Raw genomic sequence first — 19,717 nt, 5'->3', positions numbered from 1 at the left:
TTAGATTCTTGTGTTAAATTTGATAGATTTTTATACTTTTTTAAGGTAATGAATTTAAAAAATAAATAAATAAAAATGAAAAATAAATACATAAAAAAATAAAAATTACATGCAATTATATTTATATGTATATGTGATTATAAAACATAAGGTATACAGCTATATGCTACTTTTACTAAATAAAAAAAAGATGTTCACTAATTTTATGGCCTTTTGCTCAAAATGTGTTGGTTGTGCATGGTTCACGGTTACTAGTTCATTCAGCAACGGAACTGCGCTCTGGTACAAAACGCGAGTGGACCAGCGTTCATTTGTTTTTCCACGTCCGAGAGTGTGGCACGTCGTGTGGGTGGAGTGCGCGTGAAAGACGACGACGGGAACCTTTCGTTTTTCGCGTTTTGTTTTTGTATATATTTCAAACAAAATACGTCTATAATTGTGTACATAGTGTAGTTAATTTACAATAATTCCTTAATTTCAATAATCGCAATAAACGCTGGCCCGATGTCATGTAATAGCCAAAAACCAATAAAAACACAAAAAACTCATTCATTATAAAACGTGCAAAAAACGTGCGTCAGTGTGAGTGTGTGTGTATATGTGTGTTCAAGTGTGCTTGTGTGAGTGTGTGTGTGAGGCCCGCCTGCTCAGGACGAATTTAAATATCTAAACAATTAAATTTAAGGTAAGTGTAAGCAGCGATTGAAATGCACAAAAAAGAACAGCTGACGCATGCACAACTACAACAACAACGCAACGCAACAACAGAAACAAACAGAATAATGTGCGCTGGCATTACCTTGCCTGAGCCCCAACCCCTTACACAGGCCCCGGCCCCTTTTGGCAACAGCAGCCAGCGATTCAAGGGCGATGAACTACAACAACAATGTGAACAAGACGAAGAAGAAGCAGAGGCAGAACAAAAAGCAAAGTCATAAGAGTGTGACAAAAGCTGTTGTGTTATTTTCAGATTTACACTGTTACTCTCCATATTGCTGTTTCTTTTGCTGTTGTTGTTGTGGTTGTTGTTGTAGTTTTGCATTTTGTGTGCACTAGTTTTGCACAAAGACTTGAATTTGTGGGCGTTAAACGTCGCGACGTGATAACAACGAACGATACCGATATCAATACTCCCGTTAATGATGGAAAGTAAATCAGTGATAGGCTTGCCGCTGTTGTTATTGTTGTTGTTATTACCAATGCCAACCAGCCACCCCACGTAACGTTTTTTCAGCTGCTGCTCTGGCTGCTCTCTGTTACTGCACGTCTGAAGCACACAGGCCCCGATACGCGCGCAACAGTAGTGCTCGCGCTGACGTTGGCGTCGACGCGTCGTCGCTGGCATAGGCAGCATAAAAAGTCAGTGTGTTAGTGGGAGCCGCTTTGGTGTTGTTTTTGCTTTTGGCTAAGCTGTTATTGTTTGCTTGCCTGCCCAACACAAACTTACATGAATATATGTACACATGAATGTGTGTGTGTGTTAGTGTACGTATCTCAATACAAATACTTGTTTGCTCTTATTTCGTGCGCCTTAAAGTGCGTAGTAGGTAAATTGGGTCACTGTTGCCATCTGATCCTATGCCCTCAAACCCAATTTCTTGTCGTTACCAGATAAAAGAGGACATGTAGGCTGAGACAATCTGTGATTTGTTTTGGTATTGCCCTAAGCAGTTTTAAACCCATACTCACAAAATGTGTATAATTCCCACCCAGATATCTGAGTTATTTGTTAACAAACAATAAAAATATGACGCATTTACACATTGAAAAGTCATTAACATCTAGGCCATGCTATATAGTATTTATTGCTGCTACTGGCTAATATTTACTTGGGGTGTGGTCAGGCTGACATCTGGAATCCGTTAGCCGACTGTTTTTGTTGCTGGCTTTCGATCAGATAAAAAATCAGAATTGATTAAAGCCATTCAACTAATCTGTAATCTGAGATAATCTATAATAAAAAGGGTGCTATCGATAGCTAATCGATCGCAATTTACTCACGCTTGCGGTGTAGGCGTGAGTAACAAAGACGAGATTGAGTGAGAGAGAGCGAGGACGGGAGCAAAAGGGATATCAATCAGTCTTTACATTTCTCTTTTTCTGTTTTGGCGTCTGCTGCTTTGTTCATTGTTCTGCATGCGGGTGACTGGCGCAGGGGCCATTGCACTAGGCAACAGCTGTATGTAAACATAATTGCGTTTGACATGCATTGCTGTTAATTGTTAATTGACTGCGCTGCTATCGATAACATCTGTATTCAGTGCGCATTTCCTTTTCTCGCCCACATACACTTGTCTCTTTTCCTTTTGTGTTTTTTGTTGTTGTTACATTAAGCAGACAAAAGACATTGCCGACTCATCGTGTCGTCCGCATGTCTGGCTCTTTGTGTACGCTACCTGCATTTAGCGTGAAATGCAGCTAGACTCTTGGCCGGTCATTAATGACCTGTCTCAACAGTGATAAACCCACATGCGCCGTAGTAATCATTCTTGGAATTCTGGGCAACCCAGAGGCGGAAAGGGAAACAATTCACCCACATTTATGTATGTTTGTCTATCATGCCATAGCGATTGTCCGAAAACGTGTTTATCTCCAAATCCAAATGCATCGGCGGACTAGACAGCTGTTAAGCTTATCATCTGCATTAACTACATCATGTCAATTTTGGCAAAATATATTTGCTTGCAATTGACCCTCGGAACAAAACCTAACACAAGTCGTATAATATATATATATATATATATATATATATACATGTACATACTTATATAAGTAATTTATATCAATATGTCTACATTCGCCACAAGGTTTACAGTTATCAGAAGTTGGCAACAAGTAAGTGTTGTTCCCCTCATCTCAGCTGGAAACAATTGATGGCACCTAAATACACATAAAAAAGCTCGTCGCTGTCCTTAAGTTTTAGTTTTATTTTTATCAAAGTCAACTTTCGATTATCGATGTGAAATGCTCTAATTGTCGTTCAATTATTAATTAATAAATGCGCGGCCTCGTCAGCGAGCCGGGTCGCTGGGCCAAACAACGCAGCTGTTTTATTTCATACAAGTTTAAATTATTACTGTGTGATTTATGGCTGTTTAACGAAGTGTGCAAACAATTTTCGCTCATATTACAAAATAAACACATACACGCAGACAAAGAAATAATAAATATTGTATTTAAGTAATAATTATTAATGTGAAAAAATAGAAATAAACAGACTATTGAATGCCGATAGCCGCACATCGAATTCTGAAGCCAGGCTCCAATTGTTGTTAGTGTTAGATAACACTCAAACAAATCGAACTTTAGCAGTGTTGATTTATGCTAACTTATTGCTTCCCAATGCCAATTGTCCTCTGTTAAAAAATGTTTTGTTGTTATCTTTGTTTAATTTTGTTTGTGTAGCTTTATAGAACAGGAATCTAAATCGTTTAGACAATAGATGCGAATTGAGCGCAGTTTTAAATGATCAGCACTGTGACTATTGGGCATGAAGAAAAACAATTTTAGACCTCGCGTTCGTTTCGATACAGTGAATACATATAAACATACAAACATAAATATATGTATATACATACAGTATACGTAATTGTTGTCAATACATTTCAATTCAATTCAGGCGCCAATTGAATTTAAATGTGTAACATTGTATTTGAGTCGATTTCTTGCTTCATAACTGCCCAGGAAACGACCTTCAATCTTTTGGGGGCAACGGAACGAGTTGTTGATTGCGTTGTTCTCAATTCAAAACAAAATTTCCATTATACCTAAAATACATACAGATGTATGTACATACATACACACACACACATGTATGCAACAATTTAATCATAAACTGATATCTATTATCTAAATTCTTAAACTATGACAAGTTGAAAGCAATTGAGAACCATTTGACCATCACATGTCAACAAATATAATAGAGAGATTAGTTGCAATATCTGTAATTTTTCGTAATTCCTCCTACCCCCATCAATAATCTTTTCTCGATTTGTGGAACGCATAAAAAAGATCCATTCGCTTGCTTTTGTTTGTTTTGTTTATCGTTCCGTTCTGAGAAAGCGTATTTCTATCGCCAACGATGACGTCACAGCTGAAAAAAAATAAAGAAAATCAACTAAAACAAAACAAAAATAAAAATATTTACACAAATATGTGAATATATATGTGCACATACATATGTATATGAATATGCATGTATAGATTGGGAAAATTATGTTATGCCGCTCTCGCATGATCCTCGATGTAGCAAAAAATTTATATATGTACATATATATGAATCATCGCTGCTATGGGGAAACAAACACGATGGGGCGAGGTTTGGGATCAGGCCACCAGCTGAAATGAATGTATGCGACCTACATATGCATGTATACAAAAGATTAGAGTTGCTAACTGTTGCTCATTTGTCGTGAACCGATGCCGATCACTAGTTCATTCATTCATTTACACAGGAAGCTTTGTCGTTCATTGAAATGAGCTGTTCAATCGAACTGATTCGGAACGAATGGGCACAGCACACTTGTGTTCCCCTGCAGTTATCAACAACTGTAGCTCTCTAATAAAAATCGGCATCGAATTCGCGGCTTTGCATGCAATCGAAGCACATTTATGACGAAACATGTTCAGCCATTTAGCGTACAATTACTTTAGCCAAGCTGTAGCTGAGATTAGATGCCAAAAGCAACACGTTCAACACAACTTGCTCTCAAATATATGTACATATGTATATGTATATATACAAAATATTCGAATATTTATACAAAAGTTGGGCGCATGTTTTTTCTTTGCTATATTCGTGACACGAACTTAAAATAGTTTCGTATGTGATCGTGCATGACAACAAACACGAAAGCTTTTAAAGTAAGCGATAGACATTTAAAACAATAATAAATAATGCAAATATGAATAAAGATTATAATACATATTTAATTCTGAAATATATAATGATTTTTTTATATATGTATATATTATAATCTATATAAATAAATTTAAAGGAAATGTAAAAAATCAGTTAAAATTATGGCATACATTCATATACATATATATTTTATTTTATATTTATATATATGAATATTTATATCGATCGTCTGCTTAATTTTGTTTTTTGCCTTGAGAATATTAATGGAGAAACACGAGCCCATCCCTAATTCATGCGTATATGTATGTATTTGTACAGTTCTCTGCCGGATGTTTCATGTTTTAATCAGTTTTCTTGTTGTTTGAATGTCATCCCTATCCATCTCTTTCTCTCTCGCTCCCTCTGTATGTGTGCCAAGCAATTCAGATCCAATGACTTCTAGAACACGCGTGATACTCATAAAGAACATACATTTTCTATATTTCAATAAAAAAAAAGAAAACAAAAAACAACGAAAACTAAAATTTAGTATATCCTCAACCCACAAAACAACATCACACTATTTTTCTTTCTCTCTCTTTCTCTTTCTTCTTACAGACCATGCATAAGGAAAAAGTTATAAGTACACAAAATGCAAATAAAGCAAACAACAAAGAGCATAAAATAAATGGAACAACTAAAGAAAGTAGTGATAAAACAGGTCAGTAATCTATCTATCAACAAACAATAAACAACTATTGAGTCATATAAATGACATATGTAAGTACATACATACATATATTGAAGTACAATCGATCTTCAGTAAAAGTTTGTATTAAATTTTGTATTGATTGATTGATTGATAGCCTCAATCGATCACTTTTATAAGTTGAAATCCCTTTCAGATTACATATCTATATAGTGATTTCTATTGTATTTCTGAACAATGATTAATTAGAATATTTGAGGATTGTTTTAGCTAGAGCCCGTATAGTTTGCAGCGATTATATATGGTACAGTTACGCCGTAATCTAACTAATTAGCAGGAAATAACAAAGCTGTAGCGCAATCAATTGCGTAGGTCTACGCCCGATGTCTGTTTATAGCTAGCCAACGAACCCAACTGGATGGATTGTTAAATCAACCAACCAACCAACCTCCCTCCGATTGACTCAGCATGTAGCTCCGTTTAGATTGCCCCTATCATAATTTTCTGGACGTTGACAACCCAAATCGCTTGGCAAATAACACCAGGCCCCGAATCCCTATTGTTGTTGACGTATAGACGCAGTCTGTAGTGCCTGTTTAGTTATTTAGAGCTGGCACGTTTTGCCGGTTATTTTATTTATTTTTTTTTTTTGCCGGCCTTATATGTATGTACATATATATGTGGCGCTATCAGCGATACGCATTGGCATTCTCAACCAGACGCACAAATGGAGCTAACTGTGAGCACGGCTAGACCCCGGACTCGGGTTCCGGGCAAAGTGTGAAAGTATTTTGGCAGACCCCTTGTAGAGATAAGATAGGGCTTACTTTGTTCTTCAATATAAACACCAAACGAGTCGGACACTTATAATACAGACTTATAAGCATTGTGTACGACACTCAAGGTTTTTTGGTATCTGAATGATAATATCTAAAGAATCATTGAAATTGGCTACCCTGGGACTCGCAGCGATTCAATATTTAATAATGTTCTTAAAAAAAAAAAATAAAACAAATCAAGGTTTGAAATACAATCCATAGAGTGAAAGATCTGGATAAGGAAAGTATTAACTAGTAAGAGTACTCTAGACGACTCTACTTAACTAAGAGATCCATAAAATCTGCAAAGAGCTCATACTCTAATCATTTTACGATTCTCTTACGCACACATACATACGCATGCATTCACACACGCGTACATCTAGTCCTAAAGAGAATAATAGATCAAAAGAGACTGCTATTTATGCCATCTACATTTTAAATATTAATTTGACAATGTATGTTCGTATGTCTGTCTGTCGCCTTGTCTATTTCGCAGTCTATCTCTGTGCTTAACTCAGAAGATCATTTTATTTTTATACCCTGAACCCATTTTCAATGGGAAATCAGGGTATAATGGTTTTGTTGAAATGTATGTAACAGGGAGAAGGAGGCGTGGCAGACCCCACAAAGTATATATATTCTTGATCAGGGTGACGAGCTGAGTTGATTTGGCCCTGTCCGTCTGTCTGTCCGTCTGTCCGTATGTATGAACGCGTCGATTTCAGAAGATATAAGAGCTAGAGACTTCAAATTTTTTTTAAAATGTCCGTAATTACAGCGCGCATATCAAGTTTATCATTAAAAATCGATAACTCATCTCGATCTTTTTTTATCGATAAAAAACCTTATCGAAACCCAGTTATAAAATTATATCTTCTACACCTTTATTGCTAGAGTCTCCAAATTTTTAATGTATGCTTATATGCAATTTATACAATTTCGGTTTTTGTTAAAATTTACCCCCCACCTCTAAATTCACCCCCTCACCCTCACTTTTGTAAAAAGCGTATTTCAAATACTAGAGACTTGTGCTTTGGCAATCACATGCATATTCATGTTATAATCATAATCTAAAAGTTTCATGAAGATCGTACGTCCATAAAAAAAGTTATTAAACAATTAAGTTCTCATAGTAAGCGCACACTGCAGCCCATGCGTGTTTATGCGTGGTTGCTTGTATGTGTATGTGTATGTGTGTGTGTGTATGCGTTTGTGTCTGTATGCGTGTGTGTGTGTATGTATACCTGTGTGTGCGTACGTGCGTGTGTGTGTGTGTGTGTGCGTGTTTCTTGTGTAAGCTGAAAGTCGCGAAAAAGTATTGAAATATCTATTGCTCCAAGGGTTCAGGGGATCTCGTAGTCGAGCAGTCTCGACTAGAGCTTTCTTACTTGTTCTATATGTATGCAGGAGAATTCATTTCATATTTATATTGGAGTTACCCGAAGCTAGAATTCTTGCAGCAGCAGACAGTGATCCTATTGGTCACTTAAAGCTCGACTGTAACTTTTTGAGTGAAAATCGCCCTATATAAAGGTCAGCAGCTGCAGTATTTCTTCAGCCGCCCAGTCCTGATGGGGGTCAGCTAAGCTTTAAAGACTAAGGTAATGCGCAGAGCAACTACTTAGAGGAAATGCTTAGGGAAGGAAATACGTAAAAGACATACATAGAGGAACTACTTAGAGCAATTTCTCAGAGGAAATAATTAGGAAAACAGAGGAAAAACATAAAAGAAATGCGTAGAGAAAATACCTAAAGGAAGTATTCAAAGAAAATACTAAATATTAAAGTCCTATGACCCACGGAACGGAATACCAAATAAAATTAGTTTGCCATTTTTCACGAACAGCTGCTCATTGCTTTAAATATTTAGCTTCCTTCTATATATATGTATATATTTTATTTATTTTATGCTTGGAATATTGTTTCCTGTGATACCTTCAGCGATGGTTTTTTATATCCGAATATTTACAGCAGCAAACACCTTTTGTATTGTATTGAAAAATGCGTATTTAAGCTTAAGAGTTGGACTTGAATCTTCGTTAATTTATATCTCTTCACAACCTCTGAATTGAACATTTGCTCAAAGATCTAACCCAGCACTTTTGATTTGATTTCGTTTCATATACACACTGCACACTGCAGTCAGCCTGCTGAACAAGAAGGATGATAGCGCCGAGTATGACCTCGTGCCACCCGATGGCGGCTGGGGTTGGCTAGTCCTCTTTGGTGCATGCCTGACGAACATACTCATCCCGGGCACCATTAAGAGCTTTGGTGTCCTATTCATTGAGTTCTTGCAGGCCTTCGAGACGACGCAAACGCAGGCCTCCTGGATACCGGCATTATGCTATTTCCTTTACAGTTCATTGGGTGAGTATTAAGTGAGATAATTGTGTATCGAAATTCGATTCAACTTCATTTTGTTTCCTTTTAACAGGACCTGTCTCGAGTATTCTCTCTGTTAAGTATTCCTATCGCACGGTAACTCTGATCGGTGCCGTTTCCGCATCGCTGGGCATGATACTATCCTACTGGGCATCGTCCGTTGGCTACTTGTACATTAGGTAAGTTGTCAGTTTCAAAATTAGTTGAAAAATATTAATATTTATAGAAAATATATATATAAATAAATATAGATCCAAATCTAAACAATTATTGAGCCGGTTTAAACAAAACTCGTTTTGACGTAGACGGTTCTGTTCAAGCAATTAATTTATAAAGATCAACTGATAAATTAGGGGGCTTACAACCTGTTGAAGGGGATTACTCAGATCACCAGACTTTAGCCGGCTATTTCATTAATTTTCTGCCTCTCTTTGCTCTTCCAGCTATGGCGTCTTGGTGGGCATTGGTGCTGGTCTTTCCTTTCCGCCCACTGTGTATATTGTGACATCGTACTTCGTGAAGCTGCGCGGCTTAGCCAACGGTCTTTGCATCTCTGGCAGTGCCATTGGCTCGATCATATTGCCGCCGGTCCTGCGCTGGCTACTGGAGACCTATGGGTATCGTGGCTCTTGCTTGATTATGGGTGGTATCACGTTAAACGTTTTGGTGGGCGCCTTGTTCTACGAGCCAGTGGAACAGCATATGATTCGTGTGCCGCGCGCTCGCCAGGCGCTGGAAGACATACCTGAGGAGGAGGACGTTGGCATTGTCATGAAGTTCGAGAATGTGGACGAAACGGCGCCAAATCAGGCTGAACTGGCCGAGAAGCATCTGATGCCCTACAACTCGCCACCGTCGCCGCTCTACTTGCTGGACGATGACAAACAGCAGTTCGTGCGCAGCGCCTCGGCCGCTGTGGTTCAGAGCTATGCCAAGCCCGGTGATGAATTCCAGCCACGTGCCCGAAAGATCAGCACACCAGTGCGACTGCCACAACGCAACCAGACATTTACGCCCGGCCAATTGAACTCACAGTCATCGCTGTATGCAGTGCCCGAGGGCCGTTCCAGCTCCCACAAGCTGGCCATGCGCAACAGCTCGAGGAATCGGCTGTCCAAGCGCTCGCCTTCGACCAGCAGTTTCTTGTATATTAGCACACCATATCACGGCAGCACGTTGTCGTTTCAACCCAAGGAGTTCTCGTCGCATTTATCGTTGCGTTCGGCTGGCAGTGCGGCGGCTGAGGCAGCGCCACAAGACGCCGGAGGTGCGGATGAGACGGGTCAGGGCAAGGCGCCACAGAGCCAACGCAGCAAATTCTTCGATCTGAGCCTGCTGAAGGATCCCATGTACTTGGTCATACTCATCTCAAACTCAACGAATGCCATCAGCTACACGAATTTCATCATTCTGTTGCCGGCCTTTGGCCTGGCCAGAAACTTCGACAAATCCCTGTCCGCCTACTTGCTCTCGGTGGTCTCGGCAACTGATCTAATTGGTCGCATCGGCGGCTCGGCGCTCTCCGACATGGGCTTCATACCCAAGACGTGGTACTTTGTTGGCGGCCTGTCCATTTCGGGCGTTTCGCTAGCCTTATTGCCGCTGGCCTACAGCTACGGAGCCGTCTGCTTCTGGTGCGCCGTCTTTGGGCTTGCATCGGGCATTTATGTGGGTATTACGGCTGTCATCATGGCCGATATGCTGGGCACGGAGCGCCTGACCTCGTCCTATGGCATCAGCCTGTTCGTCAATGGCATTCTGCAGCTGGTGGGACCGCCGCTGTGCAATTGGTGGACCGAGGCGGTCAACAATTATAATCCACTCTTCCATACGCTGGGACTGACACTACTTGCCGGCTCGGCCCTATGGGCCTTCATGCCATGGATACAACGACGCAAAGCCAAAGAGGAGGAGAAGCTGGAGGCCCAACTAGACGAGGAGGCCATCGATGGCTACTAAGCCGTCCGGCTCTCACACCACGTACAATTACGATTAGTTCTTAGGCTTCAAATGCGTACAAAGAGAGAACGATAGAGAACTGAAAGAAGTTGCATCAGAATTGGGGGGGGAAATCAATGTATATCAGAATGGAAGCGTGTAGATCGAGGGATGGATTCACTAAGTTGTGGGAGGACGTCAAATGGCATTGGAAATTTTGGAAATTGTTAATTTGTTTCTTCCATTAGCTTTTTTGTCTAACTGTTAAGTCTTAATTATTAAATTGTATAATTATTACAATTATTGTTTACTTAAAATCAATTTATAGCTTAAGCCAATAACAAAATGAAAAATGTCTAGAGCAGTGAAAACTTAAGATGTGAAAATATTTTTTCTATAAATATGCTAAAGAAAAAAAATTAAAAAAAGCAGTAAAATCAACTGAAATATAAAAATGAATCAAAATGGATTTTAATTGATTAGGACCCTGGGGATGATTAAAATAGAGCTCTATTATTTTCAGATCAATAAAAGTTTAGGTTGGGGATAAGCAATTTAATCTATTAATTCAAAGATCAAATTCCATGAAATACGTTTTACATATTTTCTGGTGCAATATTTATTTGATTATATCAGCATAATTACACAATGTATTGACATGCAGAGCCAAACTATAAAGAATTTAACGATTCTTGTCGTTGTTGACAAAAGTTGTATATAAAATATAGAGATATGCGTTCGTATATGGCACTAATTGCTCTTAATTTTCGATTTCAAGAATCCCTTGGAGCGCAGCAAGCGCACAATGAATGGCGCCGAGCCCAGCGTGATGCTAATTCGAAGTGGAGCGAAGACTTTGTGAACGGCATAGGCCGTGACGAAGGTGCTGCCCACGGCTAACTTTTCCGCAAATGCTGATGACTCGATTCCAAGGAATTCCATCACGGGCATCATATTTATTCCGCTGCAAACAAGAAGAGAGCAGTTTGGGGATTAAATTAGAATTGGTTAAGGTGGATGCAGAGCAGGCGTTTAGTTTTGGATGCGGTTACGAATGGATGAGCGCATTCAGTTAGTTGGTCATACCTGGAGACGAGCACGTAGAAGCCACCTAGAGAGAGCAGCGAAATGCCCACATGAAAAACCACAATGGTTGCGCCGTACTCCTTGAACATTTTCTTCAATTGCTCCTTTTTGCTCAGCTGCTCAGGCGCAGGCGTTGTGGTTGCTGTGGGCGTTGAGGGCGCTGCGCTTCCTGTTGTTGCTGCTACTGCTGTTGGTGGCTGTGATGGCTTTGCTTGTGTGCTGTAGCAACGCCGGAAGCCTACGAAATTCGAGCAATGCATATGATATGGGATGCGTATGCGTGTTAGCTAGAGCTAGAGCGCATGCGCGCGACATGCAACAGGTTTAGTGGAGCACGCGCAACACGTGTCACCTATACGTCAACAGCTGCTGTCTGTTCTCACCTTGGCTGTGGCCCGCCACCGGCATCGTGGCATTCTGATCGTAGGTCACCCAATCAGCGCGCGTGCTGTCGCGCAGTGAACGATAATGCGAGTTGTGCATGTTTTGCGAGGTGAACTTGTACTCTTGCGACCACTGCCCACCCGGCATATTGAGATGCGAGAACTTGTGCATGCCACCGAACGGGGTCGGCACATTGCTCTGCATCACCGCATTGAGGCTGACAGCGCCGAAGCAATCGTATGACTGCACATGCGGATCCTGCAGAGAAGAGCTGTCCTGCGATATGGTCATGGTGTTGTCAGTGGTAATATCGATTGTCGAGATGGGAGCGTGTGACATGGTCATAATATTGTCGGACATATCCCTGGAACGTTGCGGGGAAAAGCGCGTCGTTTCGGCAGCGTCCACATTGTGGGGCAGCGGCAGGGCGGGGTCCGGCTCAGCATTGTTTAGCACCTTGGAACTGGTGTGAAAAGGTTGAAATGCTGCATACAAAAATAGTCTTATTAATGCTATATTAAAATAACGATATATGAGAAAATAAATTGCGCAGTTGGGCAGACGCCCAGGGTGCAAAATCCAACTGGAATTTGCTTTCACTTTCATACATATGTACATACATATGCAAATATACATGTATGTATGCATGTACATATATTTTTATGAGTGACAGTGAAAGAATCGCTTATTGCGCGCAAATTGAATTAAATCTACATAGGCTATTATCTGCAGACCCATCAACCATTGCAAAATGTTCTTCGCAAATGGATTTTAATCAATTTAAACTTAATGACCTCTAACGCACTGAATTTTTCAATAGTTACCTGTATATTTTTTCATATACTGCATACCGCCTGATAGACGCGCAGCATAAAGCAAAGATACTTTGCCTGTATTAATAATCATATTTAATAAACAATATTTTCCACAATGTGTTGATATCGACTAAACCACAACTTCACAGCGACTAAGCAAAATAGACCAATGAGCAGCAGGCACTAGAGCTGTATGGGTGTTTGTTATTATTGTGTTAACTATAAAAACAGCTGTTTCCAACAACAGGGTTGCTTGTAACTACGAATATCGCATATGAACTATCGGCTATGATTTTCGATAGAGTATCAACAAAATATCGAGTGTGTGACATCGTGAATACAACCCTATCCATTCTTTTGGGAGTGAAAATGCGAATTTATTTACAAAATTTGCCAATACGAGAAAAAGAAGGCGTCGCGTAATAAAGGAGTTCAATAATTTGTCATCAAAGCGATTAGCATATGTTGTAGTGGCTGCAAACCGTGAAAGTGTGTGTGTGTGCAATGCCCGCGGAGCGAAATACACAGAGGAAGAGCGCGGCGATGCTTTTGTGGTCAAGATATGATTTGGCTACAACTACGACGTCCAAACAACGACCAAAACAATAAACCCCCGAGACCAGGCTAATTTTAGCGAGTGTGCAACAAGAACAATAACAGTATCAACATACAAAACGGGGGACAGTCAACAGCAATAACAACAACAACAATAATAATAATATCAACAACTGAACGTACAGCGCGCGCGTCTGTGTGCGTGACTGTGTATGTGTGTGAGTTTGTGTGTGTGTGTGCCTGTGTAGAAAGTGCGCACGTCAGGCGTTGGCTGTCGTCGCAGTCGCAACCATGTCCAGAATTACGTTGACCACGTTAACACATAGTGGCGGCATCACAGGCGGCAGCAGCAGCGGCAGCAACAACAACAGCAACAACGATACACGCACTGGAACGCTGACCCACCTGATGGAGGAGCATCATCATCACCACCATCATCATCATCAGCAGACAGTCAGCGGCCGAGGGACAACATCCAGCTCCACCGGACTGATATCAGACGGAGCGGAAAGACTGCGACGGCAAGGGAGTCGATTGCAAACGTCACGATTCGCCTGCATGAGATGCTTTGGTAACCTTCTGACCCATCTGGTGAGGCTGCGCAGCACGCCCGAGGAGCTGGAGCAACGCTACAAATCCAAAGAGATTGATAAGTTTCTGGAGAAGGAGAAGCATACGTTTCGACGGCAGGTAAGATTGAATTTAAGAGAAGCGCATGTTTCCACATTCCGTTTAATTAAGTAATTAGTATTAATTTGCTTGGGCCCACACGCACACATGCACAAACACTCTCACGCACACACACGCACAAGCACAAGACACAACATTCATCCGGTTGTATAGCCCGCATGGGCCGCCCAGGCAAACAAATGAAACGGCAGACGAATTTTCACTTTTCGTTCGATGTTGTTGTTGTTGTTGCTGATGTTGGTATTGGGCTTGGCACTGGGGTTTTTTATTGTTGCATCATTTAGGCAATCATTACAAAAAGTCTTATTCACACAAAAGGCATTCAATTAACAACTTCTTTGTGTTTTGTCCGCTGGCTGCAGTTGATTTTCTTGCGCGTGCGTGCGTGTGTCTGTGTGCATGTGTGTGTGTGTTTCAATATCGGTCAAGGTTTCAATTTCGCACTTACATATCTTTTGCATCATAGTTTGCCCTCTAATAAATACACTCAACTTTGCAGGTTAAGCTGCTGCTCCTGGGCGCTGGCGAGTCAGGCAAATCCACCTTCCTCAAACAGATGCGCATCATACACGGCGTCAACTTTGATCCGGAGCTGCTGCGCGAATACCAACATGTGATATACCAAAATGTTATAAGAGGTAGGTGTTTCTATGTGCATAGTAAATAATTACGTATCAATTAATTGATTTCGCCTTGCAGGTATGCAAGTGCTCCTCGACGCGCGGGAAAAGTTGGATATTCCCTGGGGCAGCGATGGACGGGAACAGGATGCCAATGACGCCAAAGCAATGGAATGCAATGCAATAGAGGCAGCCAGATTCGTGGAATATGCGCCGCTCATACGACGCCTTTGGCAGGATCGTGGCATAAGACGCGCCTATGAACGACGACGCGAATTCCAAATTGTAAGCTGTCATCTAAATCCTTACTCTGGATCCAGAATGGCATACATATATCTCAGTTGATCAGCACCAAGTTGAAGTTAGAGTCCAAATATTTCTGTTTTGTGCCAAAAGCTAATCGAGGATTTTAAATATTTCGTATGCTTAGTTAGAACAAATAACGTTAGTAAATGGAAATTATTTTGCACAGACTTTGCAAGCTACTGAGATTCAGAATTCTTCAACTATTGTCTATATATATTAGCGTTAAGACCTAGCATGTTTTCATTTAAAACAATCAAATCTATTTAGTAAATAAATTCAAATAATTATAAACAACGTAGGCAACTACGCAAACTATGTAAATAGTGCTTTGTTTATAATTATTGGAATTTATTTATTTAGCACCGTTTCCTCAAAATTAAAAAATAATTTATTGTCGATTGTCCAATCAAATTGTATTAACAATTTGAATGCCTACAAGAAACTTTATGTATACGTAATTTTTATTAAACATAAGCCTTGGCTCTTAACTCTTAAGCTCGGGGTAGATTGAATAGACTGGAATTACTGTAGTTTCTCTAAAAGTATACAGTTTTTTATATCAATAAATAACTTTATTCTTACGCAGTTTTATGTGATACGCTAAGAGTTTAAAAGTTTACGATAAAATCAAAAAATTAGTGTAAAATAGGTAATAGTTCTTATAACTTGGATTTCTGTTGCGCATCATTTCTATATTTATTTCTATAAACCTTTTTACAAAATATTGCATAATATTATAAACAAAGATTATCTCTGTTGCAGAGCGATTCGGTCAGCTATTTTCTAGACGAAATTGAACGGCTGGCGAAACCGGATTATGTGCCCACACACAAAGACATACTGCACTGTCGCAAAGCAACCAAAGGTGTCTACGAGTTTTGTGTCAAAGTACAGGTGAGCTGCAATTGTGGCGTAGATTTGATTGCTTTGTGGTATTTCATTTTTTTTAATGGTGCATTTCTGTTGCAGAACATTCCATTTGTGTTTGTGGATGTGGGCGGACAGCGCACTCAACGTCAAAAGTGGACCAGATGCTTTGATACCTCGGTCACATCGATTATATTTCTAGTATCCAGCTCAGAGTTTGATCAGGTGCTTGCCGAGGACAGGTGAGTGGGAAATACTGAAATGTGAGAGCGGGTGTTAAGATGTTAATGTGGATTTGCTTGGCTTTGCAGGAAAACCAATCGCCTGGAAGAGTCCAAAAATATTTTCGATACCATTGTGAACAACAACACGTTCAGAGGCATTTCAATAATATTGTTTCTAAACAAGACCGATTTGCTCGAGCAAAAAGTACGAAATCCAGAGACTGATATACGCTGGTACTATCCGCAATTTAATGGCAATCCGCATTCACTGCTGGACGTCCAAAACTTCATGCTGCAAATGTTCATGAGCGTGCGCCGCAGCACCAGCACCAGCCGAATCTATCATCACTTTACCACTGCCATAGACACGCGCAACATCAACGTGGTGTTCAATTCGGTGAAGGACACGATACTGCAGCGGAATTTAAATGCCCTTATGCTGCAGTAGCATTAAAGCAAGGAAGCATAGAGGCGACGGCGACGGCGACGGTCGCAATCATATCACAAGCTAACGAATCTCACGCCAGCTCTGACACACATACCACATACATCCAAAATCAAATCAAAACAAAAATATATATATATGCCTATATATATCTATATATATATATATTGAAACACACATATATAGATAACGAAAGTGCCAGGCTGTCAGGAATGTAATATTTTGTGAAGGGCCGACCCAAATTGTTGTTTACTTTTTAAAATGGTTTAATTATTCATAATCTTTGTATTAAATGAAATTATTATTATTATTATATTAATTTTTAGCATTTACATGTATTTTATTTATGCATAAATGTATATAATTTATTGTGTATGTGTTCGTGTGTGGCCTGCTAACAGACTCTAATGCTAGCTAAGAAACTAATCCAACAACTGCAGCTACAACTTTTCTATCTATTATATTATATTATTATTATATACTCTTTTGATTATGCTATACCCGTATGCCTTTTTGCTACCATGACATTATACAAGCATATTTACCATATATAGCCAATATACATGCACATACATATCTCTATTTATATATATATATATATATATATATATATATATATATATATATATATATATATATATATATATATATATATATATATATATTTATACATATATATAAACTATATACACCATTATATTTTTAGAGTTGAATGTCGAATATACACACAAAACCGATATTGTAGTTTATACAAAGAGAGCTTAATACTAAGCATGAAATTTTCTCCTAGAGAAAAGTCATCAAGCGACAAATGTACCAATTTAAAATACCAATATTTAATAAATGAAAGAAACAACTTGATATTCAACGATATCGTTTCACTCAGGGAGATATTTGGTGGTATTTGAGTAAAGAAACTTTAAGAAAATCATAACTTCCCAAGTAATTATAAAACATCTACGTCTATAAAATGTATCGGTTTATTCAGGGAAGGGAAACTCTGTTAAAACATGAATACTTTTCCCCATATAACTATCTACATAGATTGTAGATCTGCCCAACTCTCATCGAAATACATTTCAGATGCACATTAAAAACTGTATTTGGGTTTATTTAATTACAAAGTGAGTTATTCATTTCGTTTCACATTGAACTACATGTTTAATTTTTGGAATGTCATAAAATCGTCTTATAAACTATTACGCCAGTCCGCGTAAATACCATTTAAATTGCATATGTATAAATTATTGCTAATAAAAATTATAATAAATACGCATTTGTATAAACATATAAAAAATATTTTAAATACACAGTTAAATACTCTAGGAATAAAAACAAAATGTGCATTGCATTGCTATGATGATGTTTTCAATATAAACATGAATTTAAAGCATAAACTCGTGATGCTGTCACCAACCAGATCTCCGATTCAGATCTATACATAACAAATAATACTAAGAGAAAATCAAGGAGTACTAAAACTACACATCCAATGGAGTTTTTAACACAAATATTTAGCATCCATAGTCATTGAGTTGCTTTTCAGCTGAAAGCTGCCATTTGTCGACTTTCTGTTGCTATATTCCCTGCTCAGCCGCCTTGACTAGAGTTGGAGTTGGAGTTAGCGTTGCCGCTGCTCGAGCTGCTCGATCCACCGCAGCAGTTGCTCTGAGCTGCTTTGGCACTTAAGCTGCCCAGTCCAATGGAGCCACCGCCATCCGACTGACGTTGTGCAGCTGCAGCTGCGGCACTGGTGCCGTCCTTGCTGCGCGCTTGGCCAATTAGCTCGGCGGCGATTTCATAGAACAGGCGTTCTACGTTTTCCGCCTCTTTGGCGGATGTTTCCAGGAAGTACATGTCATGTTGTTTAGCAAACTCCTCGCCTATTTGCGTGGGAATTTCACGATCATCGCGATCCGTCTTGTTGCCCACCAGAATTTTGAGCACCTTCGAGTTGGCGTACTCCTGGATCTCTCTCAACCAGTCGGGCAAACAGTCGAACGTGGGCTGGCAGCTGATATCATAAACGAGTATCAGCGCGTGCGCCGATCTATAGTAACTTTGTGTGATGGAACGAAAGCGCTCCTGTCCGGCTGTATCCCAGATTTGCAGCTTTATCTTTTCGCCCTCGACCTCAACGGTCTTAATCATGAAGTCCACACCAATTGTAGCTCCCTGTCCGGGCGGAAATAGACCCTGAGTAAAGCGTCGCACCAGACAAGTCTTTCCAACACCTGCATTGCCTACGAGCACAATTTTAAATAGGAACTTGTAGTCCTCCATTTGCCGTTGAGTTCTGCTAAAATGTAAAACAAAAAAAAGAGAAAACAAAAAGAAACTAGTATACAGAGCTTTACATAGGTTTAGACACACCTTAGTTAGCCACCCGTAACGTGTGTGTAAACGTTGGCGCGTTCGTATTGGGGATGGTTTAGTTGCTGGGTTGCGTTGGAGTTTCACCCGCAGATGCAGCTTACGCCACTTTTCATTTACGCAACTGCCTCTCACCTGTGGCTGTGGTAGTGGTGCGCTCTTCACACGCAACCTACGTATACGGTCTAGCGCTCGCCGTTACCTCCAAGGCTGCTGCAACTCTTCTTCTGCTCTGTGTTATTGACTGGGACGCTGATGACTCAACAATTAACACTGCCAGCAGTGTAAGTTCTTGGGAATACGTTTTGGACTGCGTACCGCCATTCAATCAATTTGGCACCTGTTCGACACGATCTACTTTCGTTTATGAAGCTCAATTCAAACGGTCGTAAATGCAAGCAATGAAAATAATTCTGAAAATCGCAAATTTCGATGCGTATATGTAAATATAAACAAATCGATTAATCTGATGGTGATATGGCAACGCTATAGTTGCCTCTTGAAGGCAGGTTAGAGCTGCAAGTTAAATTAATAATTTATATTATATAACAAACTTGTTCAAATGAATGTTGTTCAAATTGTTATTTTAATATAAATATTAGTAAAATATTTATTTCTGTTAATTAGTACCATATTTAAATTTTTAAATTTTACATGTG

The 19,717-nt window shown here is 39.7% G+C and overlaps 4 protein-coding genes across 8 annotated transcripts; 2 read left to right on the top strand and 2 right to left on the bottom strand.

The window, feature by feature from the left end:
* Positions 1-301: 301 nt before the first annotated feature.
* On the top strand, positions 302-11,148 carry LOC6576972 (monocarboxylate transporter 13). The gene is made up of 5 exons (XM_002002912.4): positions 302-685; positions 5,459-5,561; positions 8,513-8,740; positions 8,808-8,934; positions 9,199-11,148. Exons 2-5 carry the CDS (start codon positions 5,462-5,464, stop codon positions 10,712-10,714), a joined length of 1,971 nt encoding a protein of 656 aa, XP_002002948.1. The 5' UTR covers positions 302-685; positions 5,459-5,461; the 3' UTR covers positions 10,715-11,148.
* Positions 11,149-11,283: 135 nt separating this feature from the next.
* LOC6576971 lies at positions 11,284-13,186 on the bottom strand. 2 transcript variants are annotated; one of them, XM_002002911.4, is made up of 4 exons: positions 12,988-13,186; positions 12,163-12,648; positions 11,780-12,017; positions 11,284-11,657 (listed from the first exon to the last, which is right to left on the bottom strand). In XM_002002911.4, exons 1-4 carry the CDS (start codon positions 13,067-13,069, stop codon positions 11,444-11,446), a joined length of 1,020 nt encoding a protein of 339 aa, XP_002002947.2. In that variant the 5' UTR covers positions 13,070-13,186; the 3' UTR covers positions 11,284-11,443. The 2 variants fall into 2 exon arrangements, with proteins under 2 accessions (XP_002002947.2, XP_015020931.1); XM_015165445.3 differs by lacking the exon at positions 11,780-12,017 and having other exon boundaries at positions 11,600-11,657; positions 12,988-13,185.
* A 104-nt stretch (positions 13,187-13,290) lies between these two features.
* Positions 13,291-17,164, top strand: LOC6576970 (guanine nucleotide-binding protein subunit alpha homolog). The gene is made up of 6 exons (XM_002002910.4): positions 13,291-14,223; positions 14,723-14,861; positions 14,923-15,128; positions 15,912-16,043; positions 16,119-16,258; positions 16,328-17,164. Exons 1-6 carry the CDS (start codon positions 13,825-13,827, stop codon positions 16,686-16,688), a joined length of 1,377 nt encoding a protein of 458 aa, XP_002002946.1. The 5' UTR covers positions 13,291-13,824; the 3' UTR covers positions 16,689-17,164.
* Positions 17,165-17,769: 605 nt separating this feature from the next.
* LOC6576969 (ras-related protein Rab-30) lies at positions 17,770-19,526 on the bottom strand. 4 transcript variants are annotated; one of them, XM_015165443.3, is made up of 2 exons: positions 19,059-19,526; positions 17,770-18,984 (listed from the first exon to the last, which is right to left on the bottom strand). In XM_015165443.3, the coding sequence occupies exon 2, from the start codon at positions 18,966-18,968 to the stop codon at positions 18,276-18,278; it is 693 nt and encodes a 230-aa protein (XP_015020929.1). In that variant the 5' UTR covers positions 18,969-18,984; positions 19,059-19,526; the 3' UTR covers positions 17,770-18,275. The 4 variants fall into 4 exon arrangements, with proteins under 4 accessions (XP_015020929.1, XP_002002945.1, XP_015020930.1 ...); XM_002002909.4 differs by having other exon boundaries at positions 17,770-18,981; XM_015165444.3 differs by having other exon boundaries at positions 19,194-19,526.
* Positions 19,527-19,717: the final 191 nt, after the last annotated feature.

Source organism: Drosophila mojavensis, unplaced genomic scaffold, assembly GCF_018153725.1.
Source record: "Drosophila mojavensis isolate 15081-1352.22 unplaced genomic scaffold, ASM1815372v1 contig_36, whole genome shotgun sequence".
Classification (NCBI taxonomy): domain Eukaryota; kingdom Metazoa; phylum Arthropoda; class Insecta; order Diptera; family Drosophilidae; genus Drosophila; species Drosophila mojavensis.
Note: the sequence above shows the minus strand (reverse complement) of the source record. Positions and strands in the feature narration are given on the sequence as shown.

Bases quoted from the DNA above. Each gene is read 5' to 3' on its own strand.
- LOC6576972 (XM_002002912.4), top strand. From the start codon at position 5,462: ATGCATAAGGAAAAAGTTATAAGTACACAAAATGCAAATAAAGCAAAC. The intron at 8,741-8,807 runs GTGAGTATTAAG...TCCTTTTAACAG, and splicing joins TTTCCTTTACAGTTCATTGG to GACCTGTCTCGAGTATTCTC. The intron at 8,935-9,198 runs GTAAGTTGTCAG...TTGCTCTTCCAG, and splicing joins GTTGGCTACTTGTACATTAG to CTATGGCGTCTTGGTGGGCA.
- LOC6576971 (XM_002002911.4), bottom strand. From the start codon at position 13,069: ATGATTATTAATACAGGCAAAGTATCTTTGCTTTATGCTGCGCGTCTA. The intron at 12,018-12,162 runs GTGAGAACAGAC...CGAATTTCGTAG, and splicing joins GGTGGCGGGCCACAGCCAAG to GCTTCCGGCGTTGCTACAGC. The intron at 11,658-11,779 runs GTATGACCAACT...TCTTGTTTGCAG, and splicing joins TTCTACGTGCTCGTCTCCAG to CGGAATAAATATGATGCCCG.
- LOC6576970 (XM_002002910.4), top strand. From the start codon at position 13,825: ATGTCCAGAATTACGTTGACCACGTTAACACATAGTGGCGGCATCACA. The intron at 14,862-14,922 runs GTAGGTGTTTCT...TTCGCCTTGCAG, and splicing joins ATACCAAAATGTTATAAGAG to GTATGCAAGTGCTCCTCGAC. The intron at 15,129-15,911 runs GTAAGCTGTCAT...TCTCTGTTGCAG, and splicing joins GACGACGCGAATTCCAAATT to AGCGATTCGGTCAGCTATTT.
- LOC6576969 (XM_015165443.3), bottom strand. From the start codon at position 18,968: ATGGAGGACTACAAGTTCCTATTTAAAATTGTGCTCGTAGGCAATGCA.